The sequence below is a fragment of the Corvus hawaiiensis genome, chromosome Z (assembly GCF_020740725.1).
Source record: "Corvus hawaiiensis isolate bCorHaw1 chromosome Z, bCorHaw1.pri.cur, whole genome shotgun sequence".
Classification (NCBI taxonomy): Eukaryota; Metazoa; Chordata; class Aves; order Passeriformes; family Corvidae; genus Corvus; species Corvus hawaiiensis.
The window spans coordinates 5,695,089-5,717,279 of NC_063255.1; the positions used below are offsets into that span (position 1 = coordinate 5,695,089).

General features: G+C 35.5%; 1 protein-coding gene across 3 annotated transcripts in view; it reads left to right on the plus strand.

Moving 5' to 3' along the window:
- Positions 1-22,191, plus strand: part of LOC125319585 (cAMP-specific 3',5'-cyclic phosphodiesterase 4D) — a 368,051-nt gene that overhangs the window by 199,566 nt on the left and 146,294 nt on the right. Inside the window, exon 1 of one of the 3 annotated variants that reach the window (XM_048290861.1) lies at positions 8,980-9,197. The exons of the other annotated variants lie outside the window; for them this stretch is intronic. Coding sequence (XP_048146818.1) covers positions 9,109-9,197 — 89 coding nt within the window. The 5' untranslated portion in view covers positions 8,980-9,108. Of the gene's footprint in view, positions 1-8,979; positions 9,198-22,191 lie in introns of those variants that run through there. 3 annotated transcript variants of the gene reach the window in all.

Sequence of the window (22,191 nt, forward strand, 5' to 3'; positions counted from 1 at the left end):
ATTAAACACTTTGAGTTTTACACAGCTCACATTTTTAAATGCTAGGAATTATTCTTCCTTTAAAAATGTTGTCTAAGTCCCATTTTCTGAGGGTTTTAAGCCCTTAAGAATCCAGGGAAGGAATTTGCTCCAGGTTAGTACAACCCTCTGTATAAAGATGTGATCTGTGCAGTGTGTCGGAGCTACTGCAGCCGACAGAGAGCTGGTCAAAACAGCAAGTGTAGCTTAAAGATCAGCTGAGCTTACCACACAGACACATGAGGTGGCAGCTAGCTGAACAAACCCCTCCAAAAGGAAGAGAATGACCTGGTTATGGATGTGTTATTAGTTTAGAAGAGATTGTTCTGAGAGAAATATTTTTTATTTTATTGAACACCAGAGGGCATGAAAGAGTGTTTCTACAGAGAGAGAAGTACTTTGCAAGCCAGTTAAAGCACTTCTGAAATTCCATCGCTTTTGTGATGTCAATACCTATCAAAAATGGGATTGCTTTACAGCATCACAGAATCTCTCAGGCTGGAAGGCACCTTTGCAAATCCTTTTGTCCAACCCCCCTGCTCAAGCAGGGTCACCTGGAGCAGGTGGTCCTAGGCCATGTTGCTTTTTATAGCTTTATATGTAGTTTTGATGTGTTCTCAACATGAAGTGACTAAAACTATTACACTATAGTTTTGCATAATTTTTTCTATTTCTGTCGAGAACGTTTCAGTAAATTCTTACTAATGAATTTTCTTCAGTCACCTCCAGCAACAAATGGTTTAATATTACTTTCACATTCGTTCAGTTTTTAGGGTAACTTACAATGTGAAGCATTACCTTTTTCATCCTTTTCCTAAAAATTTTCATAATTTATGCTAGGAACTTTCTGATAGTACTTTCAATATAAAATCTAAATAAAGCTGTTCTCATAATCTAATATAGTAATTCTTGTGTTAGGTCTGTGCAATTAAGTAAGTCAGTAGAGCTAAATGAATGAATTAGAAATATAATTATCTTAATTTTCATATAATTAAGCAGAAATTGGATTGGAATAAATATAATGAAAAATTATTAAAAAATAAATATAATACTTTTTCCTACCTGCAGTAAAATTCCTTGTTTCAATATGAAGTTTGTTACATTTATATTAACATAAATTATAAATTATTATTATACTATAAATAAATTTTTATAGAAAATTAATAAAAACAAATACATAAAAATATAATTTTAATATGCATATTATTATTAGTGTCATGTGTTAAGCAAGATTCTGGTCCTAGTTCAGGTAGTGATATGCTTTTAGGTTGAGGTTAAAACAGTTAAGCTCCCTACTTCAACTTCCATTTTCACTGCATGAAAAAAAGCTTGTTTACAGATGGATAATTTTAATTTTCATAAACTGTTGAAACACACAAAATAGGTATCTAAAGTGTTCTTTTGAATGCTTTATTTAATGATTCTCTTTAAATACAAAATATGTAGAATGTTGTTTCAGTCAATTTGGTCATTAAAAACCGTAACAATACCTGGGACATTTGGATTTTGAATCAATATTTAGGTGTGTAGACAAGAGAGTTATCTCCACTTTTTTCTTGTGACACCTCTTCTGAGATTTTCCAGTATTTTTGTCTGCCATGTTGACTACCAATTGACAGTACTCATTTTCGGAGGGTATATTTACTTGGAAACTCAAAGTTTGCTAATTCTCTAGAAAGTGTGTCCTGGGCAGCCCTGATGCCTTTCCTCAAATTGTTCCTTTCTTCTGAATAAGACTTTGATGCATAAGACAAACATCCCTGTTTAAGAACTTATAAATGTTGTCCATCATCTTTAAAAAAGACAGATGGATGTGCCTATCTGAGCAGCAGGAGAACTGATCCATGCTTTTTCACTGTCACACAGACAAACAGGGCTGAGTTGCACAGACTTTAAGACTCAGATTTCCCAAGTCTTGCTGGCAGCTAATTCTATCTTCTTGTGCTCAGGCATTGAAGTAGGATCTTTATTTCCATATTTACAAAAGAGCACTTAATATTATATGTGATGCAAACAGGATTTTTTGTATGTGTTAACAGCAAATTCAGTAAATTGAAAAGCAACCTATAAATTAAGTTTATTTCTTTTGCATTTCAGCACTGTCCAGAGCTGTCCCATTTTTTGCCCTTGTCCTAAGGCACTTCTCAAATTAGCTCTGATCTAAGTGACTCTGATGCCACTTCTGTTGCAGTCACCTAGAAGTAGAATGTGTTCCTGCCAAATACTTCTTGAAATCTCACTAAAAGCATAGGATTTTAAGTGTTCAGGGAAAGGAATAACTCTAGTTTTCTGAAAGGTCTTTGAGGAATAAAAAAAAAAACCTGAAAGCCTTCATAGGTATTTTGCTAAATATACATTTTTTTAATCTGTGAAATCCCCTTTCAATAAGCCAGCTCCAAACATGAGTCAAAGGTGCCTGGTAATCGTTTGCACAAGCTCTTCAATTTCATTTGTACTAAAATTAGGTTCCTCAGTAGTTCTAGAGACGCCATTTGTCCTTGAAGTTTATCAGCATCCTTTGAAAGAACCGATAAATAGAAAAGCTTTGATTTCAGCAGTGATTTAAAAAATAATGACTACAACATACATTTCTTATGTAAAATGATTTTTTTTTGTAAATATAGGTTTAACAAATAAAATAAAATTTATTGGAAAATTATTGGGACTAACAGCATTTTTATAACACATATTATTCAATCTGACTACCTTTTTAAAAATACTTTCAATTGTGTTTTTTACAGAATTCTGTAGTTTATAAGCTGATGATCAGTGTACAGTGCTTGTATAATGTCTGTAGATAAACATACTAGTCTGTACCAAGGATAATGTGTTAACACAGGCTGCGGGAGTTGTCAGAGAAACTCAGAGAAAAACCTTGCTCAGTAAAAGTTGTTTGTGCAAATTTCGTAAAAACTCCACTAGATATATTTCAACAGTCTTAACATTGCTGCATGGCTTAGCACCTTCATTATTAAAATAACTTATTTCTGAGCTCAGATCTCCTGGTTTTCATTCTGATATTCCCTTTGTGATGATATCTGTCACCCATAGTAGGTAGTGACTCTCTGTATACATATCTAATGGAAGAGCTATCTGTTTAGGATGGTACATTTTTGACATGTCTCTTCTTGCTCTCCAGTATTACTACTTAATCTGTAGGAAAGAATTTCACACTTTTTCTATCCTTCATACACTTATCTATTCATGTGGTTTGCTTCCAGCACTGACACACTCATTTTACTTTCTGAGAGAGAGCTTCATCAAATGACTCTGGTGACAATGACAAGAGCATCAAACTTCCTCTCACTTTAAATTAGTCATCACTATTTACAATAATTTTCACGCAATAAATATATGAGATGCCACAAATAGTTAATGACTGATGAAGCAAAACCCTTTATATATGCATCTCAAATCAGGCCATATCTGTAAAATTAGCACTAGCAAAAGTTACATCATTGTAAAAGTTACTGAAAAAGCAAAATTCAGATATTTTATGGTATTTTCAGAATTATTATATATTTCCTAATTACAAAATGGGTGTGTGTAAGTACATGCTTGTGTATGCTTTTTTGTATGTCCTCCTTCTAGGTAATTTTTAACCATTTAGTGTAATGTTTTTTTAGGAATCTGGGAGATCATTAAAATGATTAGAAGTTCACAATTGTAGTAGACTAGATATGTAAGAAAACCTTTTGACAGATGGGCTGCAGGGTATGCTGAGTCTTTATAAATCACAAAAAATTCTCAGCAGAGCATTCTTGTGGATGCTGCAATCACAAGAGTACTGTCACTACTACCAACTACTTCAGAAACTTGTTCAATAAAAAAGCCTTACAGAAATATTTTAGCCAGATTTTTTCCATGGACACAAGGACTGCAGGATTAAGCATTACAGCCAAGAAGGGATGATAAGTAATAATAATCAGAAAGAATTTGCAGTGCAAAGAGAAACTAGTCTTGGGTAGAATCTTAAACTTAACAAAACATAGTGAGAACATGCCTTTTTCTTGATACTTCATCCTGAATGAAATAATTTGTGATTTATTTTGCATTGCACATTTTAATAGGACCAAGCTGGTATCAAAAATAATATATATTCAGACTCCCTTGAGTGTTAAAATAGATCAGAGTGAAGGAAAAAATGAAAGACTGAAGGAAATGTGCTTGTCTTTTGAGGGTTTGAAAGTTCAGATTTTCAGTTTACAACTCAGTCAGATTTGTGTAAGGTTTTTTGTTTAGGGTGAGCCTTTTTGCTCAGGTGAAAAAGGAATAGCTCAGATTTCAGGATACTTATTACAGAAGAAAATATCTCTATTATGAAATATAATATTCTGAACAGGAATAATGTGAAAAAATGGAAGTTAGAAGAATTTTTTTAAAATAAGCTTGAAGTTATCTAAAAACTAAATGAAACGTAGAAAGTAATTTTGTTTAATTCTAGGCCTTGCATATTTTTAGCTTTCCAGCATAAACTTTTGTTGAGGTGCCTCCATGTGAAACTGTAAACACTATCATTCTACTGGAGAAAATTAGAATGTGAGTTTATCCTATATTCAAACTGTTTCATCCTAATTCTTGTTGGGAAGGTTGTGTTTCATTTGTCTTGATAGCAAGAGAGAAAGGAAAAAAGCTGGGAAAATATTTAGACCATAACAAAATCTACATGAATATTATTAAATTATTTATAATTTGAATCTTGGGAGACATATATTTGAGATAGTGGGTCAATATTTGACTTTAACTACACAAAATTCAGTGGCATTTTGTTTGGAGATGTCTAACTAAACCATCAGACGGTGTTTGAAAGCAGAAGGAATAACTCAGAGAGAAGCATCTGTAAAATGCTGTATGCTAATGTAAACGATCCTGTGTGTTGTAATAACCTCAGTTTGAACTCGTTCTGAGTTTCCAGTTGTTGATAAATAAGAATTTTTTAAGTAAAGCAACAGAGTTTATATCATAGAACCATAGAAACATAGAATGATTTGAGTTGGAAGGGACCTTAAATATCCTTTGGTTCTGATCCCCCTGCCATGGCCAGGGACACCTTCCACTAGACCAAGTTAGTCAGAGATCCATCCAATCTGGCCTCGAACACTTCCAGGGATGTGCGATCCACAGCTTCTCTGGGCAATCTGTTCCAGTGCCTGCACCACCCTCACAGCAAAGAACTTCCCCCTGAGACCTAATTTGAACCTACTCTCTTTCAGGTTGAAGCCATTCCCCCTTGTCCTGTCACTACAGGCTCATGTGAACGGTGTCTTCCCCTTTTCCTCTTCCCCCTCCCTTTAGGTCACTCTAAAGCCTTCTCTTTTCCAAGCTGAACAAACCCAATTCTCTCAGTCTTTCCTCACAGGAGATGTGCTCCATCCCTCCTATCCTCCAACAGGTCCATGTCCTTCTTGTGCTGGCTGACAGGTTGATAGTTCCAGAGTCCTCCTTTCTACCCTTTTGAAACACGAGTACAATGTTTCTCCCTTTCCAGTCACCTGGGACTTCACTGGACTGTCATGACTTTTCAAATATGATGGAGACTGGCTTGGCACCTACATCAGCCATTTCCCTCAGGACTCTGGGATGCACCTCACCAGGTCCCACTGACTTCCATACATTCAGGCTCCTCAGGTGGTAATGAACCTGATCTTTACTTACAGTGGGAGGGACTTTGCTCCCCCAGTCCCCATCCTACTGTCCATCCACTTGAGAAGTGTGGGAAGAGAGGCTATCACTGAAGCCCAAGGCAAAAATATTGTTGAGTACCTCGGCCTTCTCTTCATCCTTGTTAAACAATTTTTACAGCCTTGTTTAACAGGGGCCATTACTCCTCCTTTGACCTTCCTTTTCTGGTTAACATACCCATAGAAGCCCTTGGTATTCTTTGTGTTCCTTGCCAAGTTCAGCTCCAGCCTTCCTGACCCCATTGCGAATAATTTTCCTTCTCTGTACTCTTCCTGGGTCACCCATCCTAGCTTCAACTGTCTATGCAGTTCCTTCTTTCCCTTTAGTTTGACCAGTAGATCCCAGCTGAGCCATGCCATTGCTACTGCCACAATAGGAACTGTAACATCCTTTTTCTCAAAGTACAACACTGTGTATGATAGAACCACACAGAGGATACAGGCTTTGGGAAGGAGCATGACTGTGCAGGGGCTGCAAAGAGGGTGCAGGAAAGCCCCATTGCTTTCCCTCAGCTTAAAAGTAACCTCATTTTTTTTTTCTTCTGTTTTTTACATCCACTACTACTTCGTCTGTCCAAATAGGAAAGTATACCAAGTCTGTGAGGGTATTTCTGCTTATGACTGACCTAGTTACTTACAGGAGATTTCACACTTACCCAACTTCAACTGACCAAAAAAAAGTCTAATTTCTTGTTGGTTTATGTGCTCATTATTAATTTAAGTTTCACATTTTTAATTACACTAAATATTATTTTTTATTTATATGAACCTTTTCTATAAAAAGTAGTAGTTGACATATAAGGGGGAATAGTAAAAATGTTTCTAAAAATTCACCTTTTGTAGATTCTGTAAAGCTGAAGCCATCATAACACACTACAGGTGTACTGCTGACCAGCTTGGAGTGTGGGGCTGATATCTCACTATCTCTCAAAAAAATGTAGACCAACAGTTGTAATCACAAAACTGCATAGAATGTCAAAGATATTGCACCATAATTGTTTATAACATTATTCATTTCTAGAAGAAGTTTGAATTATCACTGAATGCAATGATTGATTATACCTCTTTTATATAAAACTATAGATGTGTTTATGCTATTGAGCTGTTTTTTCCAAAAACCACTTCTAAATAGCAGCAACTTCATGTCAAATCATTTTATGTTATTTGAGTGTTTCTGGAAATGTTTTTTTTTGTCTGAAAGTAAAGGAAAATGGCTAGAAGAGTCTAGCAATTTCTCTGTAAAAGTCAAGGTGTATTACAGAATTATTTCCCCCTCATTTCCTTGAATTTCTATAAGCACTGTGACATGTTTTTGTACCGTGATCTACTGCATGCCACTACACAGTGACAATAAGTGGTTTTGATATCAAGGTATAAATTTAGTCTTTAGTAATCTTGTAAGAAGCTTATTTCTGTGACCTTATTATGGCTGCCTTCATTAGAAGATTTAGTGCCACAGTGAAGGAAAGGCACTGAGAAGGAAAGAGACCTCACAATAAATGTGTTCAGTTTATTTGGTTCAGTTTTCTTTATTAAAAGAAATAAAAAGGCAAATATTGCTGCTGCATTAATGTGTTGTACAAAATCCTTTTTGGAAACAGAATGTGAAAAGGAAAAATATCTGGCAATATTAAGATACTTAGGATACAATTATAAAAATGCAGCCTACCCTGGGTTTATTTGCCAGAAGAGAAATACTGATCTTCGCAATGCTCACGTTCAGTATTATTCAGGCATGTTTAAAGTGATCTATTAATCACTCAGACTTTAATGATATAATAATTTTGAAGAAGACTATAGCTTATGATACTCAGAAGGCACCTTACTAACCAGTGTTGGAATGATTTCAATTCCATTCCTTTGAAAATTAGTTGCTACATTATTTTAATTCAATTATATAGTCTGTAATTTTAGCTGCTCAAATAAAAAAAGTGACTTTTGGCCTTCTTGAAGCTTTCACCTATGAATCCTACATATTGAAAACTTATGATGTGAAGATATTGTCAGTTGATGCTGGAGTGCATTTGTCAGTGTAAGAGGAGAAAAATGGTTCTTCCAAGGAGAAAAATATAGCCAGCACATTTACAATCTTTCTGGAATGTACTTACTCATAGTACCCTTTACCATGAAAACAGTACATTTTATCAGATAATTGATGGATAGTTGTAACATATCCCTAGGAATTTATTTTTCTAAGTCTCTGAACTTTTCTGGTAAAGCCCTGGGTAGTTCTAAATTTTCATCTTTAACCTTGCTCTGGGTGAATACTCAGTTTCTTCTTGATCACATTTCTTATGAATAAAAATATCTGAATTTATTTTGTTTCAAGATCAATGGAAGTAGAGAATACTCTGCCTACCAGTGTTGAGAGATCATAGCCAGGTTGAGAGCTGCTTGCGTTTATCACTACTAAAGCTAGGCTAGACTAATTGTATGCAAGAGTTGAGTCTTGAATAAAAAATAAATAATAAAACAAAAAGAAGCACAAACCCAGGCAGCTAAACAAACAACAAAAAGACACTGAACTGGAATGACCTCACGTTGGAAGGAACTGAGTTCAATTCTCAACGTCACTGGTGGTAATTCAGCACAGGAGTGATGTCATTGAGAAAAGCTGCAGAGGCCTGAAAATTATCTACCAGACTGAGACGTACTTTCTTAGAGTGGCTGATCTCTTGTAGATCATTAAGCCCTCTCAGGAAAGCTGCTTAATGTTATAAATTGATTCTCTTAAGAAACAGTGAGGATGGAAGACACAATTGAAGAGAGTTAGGAATTAAACAAAGAGGCAGTTGAGGGATTTGTGATTGTGTTTCCAGCACCAGTTTTACTCCCTGTTTACTATCTCCTTGCTGTGCTGGGGCTACACATTGGGGGATGCAGCAGATTTTGATTTGGGGTTTTTTTTTTTTTTTGTTCTTTTGGCTTTTTTAGTCTCTCCATACTCTTAGCTGTCTGATGGTTGAAACAGGTTGTTCAAATATAACCCTTATTAAAAATACTTCCAACAGACTGTTAAGAATTTGAGGAGTTTTTTCTGGGCAGCAGTGAATAATCAGAGCATTGGCTATTTCTGGTCTGCCTTAGCTCCATAGTTCTGTGCTCTTTAGTGGCTGCTATAACTATCTAAGGGTTTACCATAAGAGTTCTCACTTGAATAATGTGATAAGAGCCCTGAATATAGGAGATGTTTATGCAAAGGGCAAGCCTCACGCAGCAGGAAATCCCAGTTATCCCTTTAGCCTGTGCTCTCAGCCAGCCACATCTCTGCCAAAGCATACCAAAGGAAAAGGACGTACCCTTACACAGTTACAAGCGCTTCATGATTAGTGTGGGGCACTTCCAGCACTACTGTCCTGTGTCCCCTCAGGGATACACTTGTTAGACAGTTTTAGAAATAGCTTTTCCAATGGCGTTTCTGTGGGATCCTTTCGGAGCCTATATGCCTCGTCCATCTCCAAGAAATAAGATGAGATTTCGCTTTTTGAAGTCCTACAGGTATCTCTTATGGTGCAATTGACAATGGTTGCTGTGGATCTTTTTTATTCTTCTAGAGGATTACAGTATATAAAAAATTGGAAATGGCTTGTATTAATTTTGACTTTCTTGCACTCGTAAACGTTTTGCTGAACATAATATATCAGAAAAACAGGTATTGTTTCTGTGTAAAAAAAAATATTATGAACTAGTGATCATGGAAGTGTATGAAACTGCACTTTTTCAAGTAAATGATAAATTTGAATATTTTTGTCACTCCATGTTGGGGGAAAAGGTAGATTAACATTTATATCAATGTTCTCACGAAAATATTAATTCTAAATATTCTCAGTACTTATAATAAGTTAGCATATTTAATTAAAAATATGACACACTGATACAGAATACCCAACCTGAACAAATATTTATAGTTGTGAGGTTTTTGCCAGAAAATCATATTTTCCAATTATTTTTGTGCTAAACACTTTTGGAAGTATAGCAAATGAGAAAAACACACAGATTGTATTTTTTCCTAAACTGTTGTTTAAAAATAGCAGTAGCAATGTTTGATTTCTATTATTTGTCACATTACTTTTGGCAATTGAACCAATATTTGTTCTTCAACTTCCTTACATTTATTTATAATAGATTCATGTATATTTTCAAGTAAAAAATTCTTAAGATCCTCCCAGTTATATATAATTCATTGAAGAACTTGCTACATATCATCTTAATAATAACTTTGTAATTTTAATCAATGCAACATTCAAGTTTATTTGCATACATGTACAATGCAAAATGCCTCAGAGGACAAATGCTTTATGTAGTAAACACTGTATAGCTGAACAGTGTTGAAAACAACTGCCTAGGCACCATCCAACTTCTCTCAGTATTTTCTTTTGGAAAAGTTAGGCTGCTCATACAGAGGGAGCTAGGTTTATGACAAAAAGAATAATAACAGTTACAGATATTAGAATAGAAAATAAAAAGATGGTATCTGTTCAAAATTAGATCATATAGCTCAGTTGAGATTCCCTTAAGGCAACCTTATTGTCTAGGATTTTTTTGCTTAAAGTAAGCTGCTTATGTTTCTTTTACAAATTTGTATCAATTGTTTTATATATATATATATATATATCAATGCTTTAAAGGCAAAAAGAAAGTTATTTCCTGTAACATGTTAATATAGGATCTGATTATTTTCATTTTTAACTTATGTACATATTGCATGTTTTCTAATTTTTCAATTTAACAAAGTGAAAATATTCTTACAAGTTGTTAATAAAACTAAAAATCAAGGAACCTTTATGGAAAGTCCAGAGGTGTGAATGAATTTTGTGTTACCGTAGAGTGTTACATGTTTGTTTTTCAGGAGCTTTCAAAAATTATGATGAGGTTGAAGATAATTTTATAAAAAAGTTGTCGTAGTTGTATTACTGAATGTGAGCCATATTCTTTGCTACTGTGTAATTTGCCTGTAAGTCTCTAAGAGGAGAAATAAAAATCCTTAATATATATATATATATTGCCGTGTCACTGCCATGGCTCCATTCACACTGTAGGTTATATTTAGAAATCTACTACAAAATTTTACAGTACTCAGTGCCTATGTAATTTAATAATCTTGTTTATGTCAACTGACAGTTCTGCTCACGTTACTCAACCATTTGATGTCAAGGGACTTTGGTTTCTAAAACTGTGTATATGATAGTGCTGTCCACGGGTTCCATGATGAACGTTGTTCAACAAACCATTTAAAATGTGAAGTTGGCCATAATTTTGAATTTTATTCTGTTACATCTTGGGAAAAAACAGAATGTTTCTTTTGTGAGATAATCTACTGATGAAACAGACCATCATGTTTTAATTTACATATTTCATTTCTGTGAGTTTCTGTGATACAGTGATGCCCCCTCACAGCTGAATTATGCATGCTGCCTTATAGCAAAATAGTGAATTGAGTTTCTTTGCTTTCAGAAGATGACAGAAGACCCAGGCTGATGCCAGTTTTCCCAGAGCATGGGAAAATATGCCTTGAAACAATGCAATTTTTCTAGGAAGAGACAGAATGCAATGCAGTCACTTAAAGCTCTTCTTCCTCCACCTGTGCCATCAAATAAACCATGACTTACAGCTTCAGCAGATTGTAATGAACAAAAAGAAGAAAGTAGACTAAAAGAGCTGGTAAACACACTGATGATTCACTCTACACCAGAAATGCAAGTATTCTCAGCATGAGATGTAGAACCAAGGCCAGGAGTGGGTACTTCACAGAGAGGAGGCTCAGGAGACCACCAAAACATTTCACAATTTACATAACATCTTGCAGGCTGGAAGAGGAGGGTTGTTCAGTTTTGTGGGGAGGTGTGCCCATTCTGCTCTCGGGAAGATGAACATTCTTCTACTTCAATACAAAAAAAAAAGTGTACATCTTTATTGTATTTCCAGCACATACAGATAAAATCACCTCTTTTCATTTTTGTTTCTCCTCTCCCTTTTTTTTTTCTTTCATTTTAAAGCCTTGAGTGTCTCTAAATTGAAGCACACCTCCCTTACTGAAATGCAAATAGGAATCCTGTTTCCTGCTGCATTTTGCTTTGCTCAGCAAAATAGCCCTAGATGTGACTGTGAAAACTACATCCTAATAGCAGCACAGTTACACTTTTTAGAGCCTCCTGAAACCTCTGAAGAATGAATGCAGATAGAAGCTTTGGAAGCTTTTTTCATGATCTCTAAATCCTGTCACACATGAATGAAGAAGCACTAAAACACCTATCAAAATTTCCTGCACATAACGGAGATGTATTGATAAGAATATGCTATATGACACTCAGTTTGAGATACTAAACACACCTTCCACTGACCTAATGACAGGTCCTCAGGACCACTTAGAAGATTCTCCAGATGCATCAGGATATGCCTGGGATATCTGGCTTGCCATTAAGTCTTTTTCCACCGTATGTGAGATTTTTCACCATTTGTGAAAAACACAGTGTCTATCTGCTGAGTAAAACCTTTCTTGGGAGACAATCTTGTAGAGATGGAAGCTCCAAAGTAAAATGGGTGTTACGGAGAAATGACACTGTCAATAATATTCATTAAACTGAAATAATCAAATAATTAGTAAGTTTGCTAAATTATTGCAGTGTCAGAACTACATCTTTGTTCAGTTAGCTATGAAAGATGCACTTCCCGAGATAGTAATCATGACACTTATACCTTCATGTGGAAAAGAAAGAGAGGTTCTTTGTTGGGTTGTGTGAGTTTCTTTTGTTCTGCTTTCTTTCTGTTTTTCTTCTTTGGCTGCCATCTGGCATATTTCCCTGGACTAGAGGAACAATCATGTGGCTGAAGCTACTGCCAACACCACTTCTGCAGCCAGCTGCTCACAGCATTCGTACATAAGGAGGCAGATTCCCTCCTGCCAGATAATTGTACTTGAAGCCACTAAACTCTTGGGAACTGAGCTGGAAAGTGGGATATCTCTCTTAAACAGCAGTTTTCAGGAATCCCTTCTCTAAGGCGATTTCTTATTTATGTCAAAACTCTCTTAGTGGGAAGAGTGTGATATTACAACTTTTTGTTGTTACAAGCTTGGTGATGAAATGGAAATAGAAGCCAGATTAAAATTTATTATTTTATTTGTTAGGGATTACAGTCACAGCACACTGGAAATATCTTGGTTCTATTTGACCAGCCATTCAATATTTTCTATGAAATAAAATATTTGAATGCATAAGTTTTAACTTTTCTAGTGTATGCGATGAATCACACATTTGATTTAATATTCAGCTGTTCATAGTCTGTAATTCATAGAAAGCCATGTGACCACTAAAGGGATGTCTGAAACCTCACTCAGACTTATTTTAGACAAATTTACATGCCAAAAATCATCTATCCAGTTCAACATTTGGTATGGTTGACTTGAAATCTTGGGAAAAGTGGCAAAATAGCAAGGCATATTGCAAGTCAGATTAAGTAGCAATAGGAGAGCAGGTGCAAGTGAATCACACTTAACCCTTTGTGTTGCTGCAGACTTACCTCCTTGTCAAAACTGCCTAGAGAGCCCCGAATAGTGAATAAATACAGAGTCTCAACACCCTTTCCTAACAGTTCAGAAAGTCGAGCTCCAGTCCATAGGTACCAAACAGCAGGAAAAACTGCAGAGCAGCAACATGTGCATAAGTTTCAGCTTTTGCTTAAAATTTTTTTGACATAGTTGATCATCACAGAGATAGGTTAAGTGAATCTATCACAGCGGGTCAGGTAGCACCTGTCACTGTTTCTTATTGCTGCCCTGGATTAGTGTTACCTGAGTGCTTATTCAGTGGTATTTTATGGTTCTTGCTGCAGCCTTGGAAGTGATTTAATAAGCGTGAAATAAATAGAAAACAGAAGTATATCTATAGCTATTTTATCAACTAGTTTTTTCCAATTTATGCTTAAGTAAGTTCTGACAGCCAAAGCCAGATCCTCCATGAGTAACCACACAAAACATTCTTTTATAAAAAGTGAAGTAAACTATGATGATTAATGTTGCTACAGTTTACAATAAATAAATGGCTGGGCTTTGCTGTTTGTGGTTAAAACAGTCCCCACACAAAGCCAGCCTTTGAGATTAGGCTAGGCACATACACTAGCATCTCTTGGGATGCAGAAAAAGATTGCACTAACCATGAACACCAGGAAATACTCAGTTTGATTTAAAGATTGTAGCTGTCCATGAATATTTATGTAAATGTCAGAAGTATCTGTCTTGCAATTCCCTGATGTATCATAAATTCTGGGAGCACTATAAATAGACCTATCATTCAATCTGATACTGAATACATCAGGAACAAGCTGATGCAAGTTCAGCATGTACAAATGTTGTAATTAATTTCTAGATACTTCGTTAAATAAGAAAAGTAATACAAGGGTAACATATTCATGTTTATTTTATGGCATTCTAGAATTTGCTTTTTTCCATTGTGGATCTGAATAGATTTTTTTTTAATGCTAAACTGACATTTCCTATTGGAACTACTAAATCCAATTTATTTCTTTGCCCTAGAAACCTAATAATCTACAGGTCATTTTGTGTTTCATTTGTCTCTATGAAAGGAATTTGTGAGTGTTATTTAAAAACTTCTGTAATATGCTGAAAGGTAATTTAATGTTCTAAAGCACCTTTCTTCATGGGGCAATAAAGCAAAGTAAGAGAGAAAAAAAGAGGCTCATGCCCTCCTAGAGGAGTCTGGCACAAGTCTGGTGCCCTTAGCAGTAGAGGCAGTTATCCTTCAGCACATGGCTGGTCCATACAAGCTAATCCAGCTCTTGGTCTCTGCCAGCAGCTAGCAGCAAATATTTGAATGCGAACAGTAAGAAACTTGGTGGTTACAGTATAATCTTCCTTGAGAGATAATCTCTTCAACATCTTTGGTAGTTCCCTGTGTATCAGTATGCCAGAACTCTCCTTACTGTGTGTATTACTTAGTCTAGAAAGTCTGAGTATTTTACTTATTCACACCAAATGTTGAGCATTATGCAGTAAAAAAATTGCTGAATTTTTCTCTTCTGCAGTACTTTTTGACACTCACTTCCACAGATGAGCTCTGTACAATGTGCAAAATTTACTTCCTCCTGGTGTCTAATTTTGCCTTGAAACATTTTAAGTAGTATTGTGACCCAAAGATTTGTTGCTGTATATATTTGTAAGCCACTCTTTTTCATGAGCTTTCTAACTAATCTTTTCACATGGAAAAATTTTGTGTTCACGTCATTCATGTTGCCAATCTCTTAACACCTCCTCCTATCACAATGCTCTTTCTAATGGAGAGTGACCAGAAGCGAATGCAGAGCTTCTGATGAGGACAAATGGTCTAGAATTATAGTGTTACTATTCTCATGTGGAAAAAACAAATTCTATTATGAAACTTCTATTATTCCCCTCTATCTCATTTCTGATGTAGATTAACAGGCATTCTGATTAACTGGTTTTAAGTTGTGAGCAATAACCTCCCATCCATTAAATAACACCATCCAGGTTTAGATATTCTGTGTCCTTAACACTGTTAGAATGGAAGTGTCAATTCCATTACTGTGCACTTTTTTCTTCATGTCTCCCCATTCTCTTTTCTTAGAGAAGTTTACAAGGACATAGTATTGTGCAAAGGCAACAAGGATCATTTCAGTAGGCAGTTCAATCTCACTGGAAATTTTGCATTTTTAAAAGAAAAAAACCCAATCCAACCTTGTGGCAAATAGTGAGTTTTACATAATTCTCTATGGGAAGAATATTTTTATTTTAAGAAGGAAAGAGAAAATGGTATTCAGGTTTTCTTTTTTTTTTTTTTAATAGTGTCTCTTCTTCAGGATTTCTGACTTGGTAGGAGGCTAGGAAGTCCTTCAAGAAATATGTCAGAATGCATGCAGCTGAAGATATGGGGGGTTTTAGCAGTAGGAAGAGACAGAGGTTTCCCATCAACATACCCATACACTTGATCATTATATAGATGTATACTATATAAACAGTCTGCACACATACAAACATATGTGTGTGGGTGCATCCTACACTGAAGTATACAAACTATCAGAAGTTTTCCAGGAAGAAGCTGAATACACAGCACTTACTTTATCATTTGTCCATGTGAACTTCTTTTTCCTTTATTTGTTTTACCTTTGCAACATTTCCAGTCAATACTTGGCTCTTCAGAGACTTAGCTTTCACGGGCTTTGGTGCAAATGTCTGTTGAAGTTGTAAAAGTAAATGACGCAGTTGAACAAACACTGGGATCAGATAAACTCCTGTTAACACTAACTGAAGTTATTTAGCTAGTAAAGAAACCTAAAATGGAAAAAAAACCCCAAACTATTTAAAGGGGATATAATTGTCTTCAGGTGGAGGATGGGAGGCCTCTTTTTTTTTTTTTTTGTTATAACAGATGTAGGTGAAGCAAAGGGACAAATATAACAAATAAATAAATGTATAACTCTAGCTGAAGCTACATATACATTACTTTGATAGATGCTATGAGTTACCCTGTGAATGCAACTTAATTGGCAGCTGCAGAGAAGTGATCATTGCAGATGGAGCAGAATCTGCTGCTCCGACAGCTCTGGTGTAAGGCAGAAGCATCATGTGGCACTATTAAACTGACACATTTTTTATGTTACTTCTTATGTACTAATACGTGTGGATGCATTCTTAAATTTACTTGGTTTTCCTAAGTATGTGAAATGTACTTAAACTTCCAGGTAACCACCCATTGCATCATTTTTCTTTACTTCTTGCTCTTCCTTGTGACATAAAAAGAAAATGTAAATATGGTAATGCAAACATTAAACTGGAAACGCAGAGAAGCTGGTTATTTTAAGCAACGAAGTTCATCTGGTTTATATCATGCGCTGGAGGCCAAGGCAAATATTTCAAAATCACTTGCACTTCATTGAACCAGGGACTGAACAATCAGAAAATTGATAATTTGGAAACTGGGGTATGTCTCTACAACTGTAGAAGTAAAGTTCTCCAAGCTTCTACTGGTGGCAAAGGAGAAAATGGTTTCTTTTAAGCATCATATAAGAAAAACACTCCAATGAACTTGCCATGCAATATCTATAAGTGATGGGCTCCTGAAGAGAAGTGCTATTGGCACCTGAGAATCAGGAAGAAATCTACACTACTCTAGCATGTGTGATTAGTCATGTGAACCTTCTGAAACAAAAGGTTGATTTTTGAAGAAATGTTTCTATTTCAAATAGAAGGGAGAAAAAAGAGCAAAAAAACAGAGAGGAAAAAAATAAGATAAAAAGGGAATGCAATTTCTTAACATTAATCCTAGCATCCAGATGATTGCCTTAATGAGGTAGTCATGCAGTCTTAATGAGCGTGTAAGTGGCAAATGGTGTTTGTTCCATGTCTCCTCTTGGCCACAGTCTTTGTTTAAGCTCTCTCCCACATGACACAGTAAAGTGTAAATTGGAACATGGAACATGACATATTTGAGGCTTATCTCATTTTGGCCTAAAAATACATGTAGTTCTGTTTTATGATAAATTCTGCTTGGGGTCATAGGAGACAAAAGGAATTCTAGACAGAGTGGTTTTACAATACAAATGCAAGCACACATTAATGCCAAAATAGGGCTTATTTTTTACAGATAAGAATGAAATTATTTAAAACAGGCTGTATATTAATTTATAGGGGGGGCCAATAGCAAAGTGTCATTAATAATCTGTTTCATGATACTGAAAAATTTTTGTTCTCACATACAGAGAAACAGATGTATCTGTGATCCACAAAAGATTTAAGTTTTGCTGTCACAGGTCTACATGCCTGGCTACCCCTATTAGACTACTATTAAGATATAAAGTTTTATTAATACTGTAGATAATTTTCAGTCTGGAATACTAAATACACCATATATTAACCTAAAAATTCATGTAATATTTAAATTAAAAATACATAGTAATCCACGTAGTGTCTGTTAAACATATAATCATGCAATTATATGATTGCTTTATAAATGCTGAAAGTCACAAATTATATGTATTTGTAAAAATCTAACATAAAACATCTTTTTAATGTAGCTTGATACTATCAAAAAGTGCTAGCTGCTCTGACTTTAGTGAACACTATGTGAGGGCCCTGATTTTTCCATGGCTGAATCTGCAGAGTGAATAAAAAAGCCCAGAAATCTTTTCAGCTGGTGAACTGTGACTAGCTGGCATGACATGGAAAGGAGACTGTAGCCAGGTGGGGGTCAGACTCTCCTCCCAGGCAATCAGCAACAGGAAGAGAGGACACAGTCTTAAGCTGTGCCAGGGGAATTTTAGGCTAGACATTAAAAAAAAAATTCTTTACAGGAGGACTAGTTGAGAAGCATTGTAATGGGCTGCTTAGGGAAGTGGCAGAGTCACCATCCCTGGAGGTGTTTAACAAAAGACTGGATGTGGCACTTTAGTGCCATGGTTTAGGTCATAGGTTGGACTTGATAATCTCCAAGGTCTTTTCCAACCTGCTTGATTCTGTGATTCTGTGAGAGGGCCATGTCAGTAGTGCTAACCTCTTCTGCTCCCTGGAACAGAATATGAGGGGCCAAAACACACTTCTGGAAAGGTCCTTGCTCCAGGGCTCAGGTGGTCCACAGTAGCATTCAAACCAAGAAGGGTTTACAGCCTTTCTACTCCATTAAAATAGATTGATCACAGTTTTCTACAGGACTATATCATTTTCTGCTTGCTCGTATTACAGTACAGTCAACTCCAACTGTTTTTAGATATATCTTGGAGAATCACAAGAGTTGGTTTAGAAAGCCTTTCTTTTTTGCTTTGTCCTCAAGCAACTAAATCAAAAAGAGATAATCAGAACCAGAAAAGCCAGGAGCTTTCTTAAGATGCAGCTGAGATCTTCATCTAAAACCTAGATTCTAGAAACTTTAAGGAAAATACTTAGCCTGTGAGACTGGAAATATCATTTCAGAGGTTAGCAGGCAGGATAGTGTGACTTTGACAGCCACACCCTGAAAAAATTAATTACCTGAAATTCTAGTTTTCAGTGCACTGAGTGGATGTGTGACCCAAAGTGGTCATTGTGATGCCCTGCTTTTTCTTCTGGGATTCAAAATAGAGAGGTTTTTAAGCAGCAGTATAAAGGACTCACCCAGACTGATGTTGCCATGAAAAACTCACCAGCTTCTTCTTCCCTGACATTCTTTCAAGATGTAGATTTCCCAGCTGTATAATGCAACTGTTTTAGGAAGTAGGGAAAGGGGCAGACAATCCTGGAAAAGCTGTGCTTGCTCTTTCCACTAAGAGAAAGATTTGCTGGATTTGTACTCTCTTCATCCTTTCATAGAAACAGCTGGTCTTTGACCAAGAAGATATTTTATAATTTGGACCATTTATTTTGAATTAATATGTTGTTTTGATCATAGTTTACAGTAGCTAATGTAAATTTAAATGAAGGAGGATAAAAAGCAGTCAGAGGATGCAGTGAAAATTATTTATTGCAGTGTAGAATTGTCTAACTGATCTGCAGTTCACCAGCCTCTTAACTTTGATAAAGAGAAATAGATGGATTATATTAGTAATTTATTATAAATATTTTCTCACAGGATGCTTCTAAATGGTTTAGATAACATTTCCTTTTGGTGCAATATATTTATTTGATCCTGGAACATTGAATTCACCGTTAAATGTCATACACTCTGTTACTATAAAAGAATAAAACTGCTTCCAAGTACATATTGTTTCAGTAAGACATGAGCTTGTTCATGCCAGCTCATCAGGTTTACTAAGTCACTTCAAAACAGTCTCTGTAGGAGCTATGGTAATAATGTAAAACAATGTAAAACTCTTTGTGGTAACAATATAAAGTGTTCTTGGACATTTGAATTTGAAGTCCTACAGTGCTCATCCTAACTCTAGGCAGCAGCATAATTTTTGCATTTATAATGGATACTCTAGGAAAGTAAAGTATGAATATAATGTTAGAAAGACATCTTTAAGGAAAGGGATACTTTTTCTTCAATAATTTTTACATCTGCAGTTCATCTATATTTAATATTTTTATGTATAACCTAAATATTTGTTTTTCATTATAGTTCTTATCTATTCCTTTTCATTAATAGAAGCCATTGCAGAATTTCTGCCATGTTTTGGAATTTGTTTCTGGCTAAAAAATTGTCTGCTTTAGTTACCTTCTTTCTTTTTCTTGTGTCACTAAGAATATGTACTAACACCATGAGTTCATTTACCATCGGTAGATTAACACTTGGTTGATTTGATATGTATGAAAAAATTCTTTTCATACATTACAGGAAGATAGAGGAACTGTTGTCTTTATTTTCTGTACTTCTAATAATCTAGGTGATTTCCTTAGGCTTTGTCAGCACATCTTGAAGTTAAAAGTAGAAACAGTCTGATACTTTTTTTCGTCTACAAATGTCAGGTTTTACAGTAGCATTGTAATACCTGTGGGCTCAGAGTTGCAATTTAAGAAATGGTTAATGACAGAAATTTCAGAGGAGTCACAGAATTAACTTCTGTAGATTTGATATACAGGTCTTGTTTGGCAACATGACAGGAAACGATAGAGCAAAGAGTGGAAAGGAGAAAAGAACTGTTAAGGGGGGGATAGTATGCAATGAAAGAGAACAGTGTATGACAGTCACATAAGATGTCTGTCTATTCACTTGGTAGCAAAAACTACATCACATTGCTGCAGCTGAATTTTTTCATTTTTCATTTTTCTGCTTTGAAGGGCTGAAATTTTTTCCCAGCTGCCTAGAGCCTTTTGATCTATAATGCCTGTCTTTAGCAAAACAATATTTCGATCTCCTTAGAAAAAGTGGTTCCTAGAGGTGACAATTTGCCCTGGTGAGTGGTTACACCTTACTGAGTTCAAGAGAACAAGATATGAATTCCCCTTCTGTTAATATAAATTAACTGATTTTAAGTATTTATCTAATAAATCACTATTATTATATGCAATGGCCAGGCATAGGTCAGAGCCATCCCAGGTTGCCAGTAACCAGTAGAACCTGGATGTAGATGTAGATTAGAGTCATGGAAAAGCTTCACTACAATTTTCAAGGCAAAACTTTATGGCAAACCCCTAGTACAGACAAACACAGCAGGCCAGTGGTGCTAGCATACAGAAGTTTTCTCTTTCCAGCTTCAAACCTTATTCATAAAATTTTACATTGTTTTTTATCAGTTCTGTTTCTCTCACAGCCACTGTAATTGTAGCAATTAATGAAGCATTTAAGCAATGCTTCTGGAAATTTAATTTACGGACTTACTTGCTGTACTATCCAGGCCACCCAAGTGGTCTGCAAGTACTGCAATTTCCTAGAATATCAACTCACAGGACCAAAACAACATTCCTCCTCCACATATGTCTGCAGGCATTCACACTTTAGAATAATAGACAGTAAACCCACACTGCTTGAGCTCCTCCCTCTTCGAATTGCTGTAAAGTGAATTAGTCAATGCTGTAAAATTTAGTTTGTGTAAAATATCACCTTGAAATCTTGCATTTAATCTTCAGTCATTTTGAAATGGTACAAAGAGTTACTGTTTGCTGATAAGAAAGTCAAGTATTTTTGTTGTTGTTCTTTTCCATTTTTAGTTCAAAACAAAACTAACTTTCTTTTTTCACCTCCAAAACCAACCAAAAATTCTGGAGGCCTAGTTGAGCTAGACAGTACAGTGCAGCTGTAACATGTTGATCAATGTTGACTATTCCTGATCTTGTTAAACAGAAGCCACATGCACTGTAGAAACAAACATTCATTTTACCCGTAATTTGGTACGTACTTAAATTCATGAAGAGTCTTCTGTAGCACACTGCAGTTAAGGTCCACTGGTGTGTTAGACAAAAGTACAGAAAAAATAATTTCAGGATTGGCTCTTTGACATCTTCATTCGGTTCTATTTTGAGATTTGCATGTTCTGTGAGGTTTTTTTTTTAATACATAAAGAGTAAAAAAATATAAAATAGTGGTCAGAGAAAAAAATTCTTAGTTCAGCTTCTTGCTACTTATACCAGTAAATTTACAGGGAAAAATATTTTCCAAGAGCCATGGGAATTGAAGTTAACTAAACTGGACCTATCTTGCTGAGGTGATTGTCAGGAAAGTGACACACCAGGATGAAAAATTCAGTTTGATTAAAACCAGGGAAATACATGGAATCATTTAGCACGAAATTCAAATGTATAATACTGGACTATAGATAGTCCAGTATAGTTGCATTTCTAACTTCTATATGTTGAGAGAGAGAAGTGACAGTGGGACACACGTGAAAAAAGATACACCCCTGAGATGTGAGGAGGGTCTCCAGTTGTTCATTCGAATACAAATCTGGTTAATAAAACTGTGAATGCTTTGGTTCATTCTTCATTATTTATTTTATATTTTGTTCTTGATAGTTACATGTTTGTTTGTTTTTTTAAATAGGGCCATGTTTGTTTGGTGAGGCTCTTTCTGCAAACTGACTTTAAAAACAAAGTATCATGATATATTATTGCTGT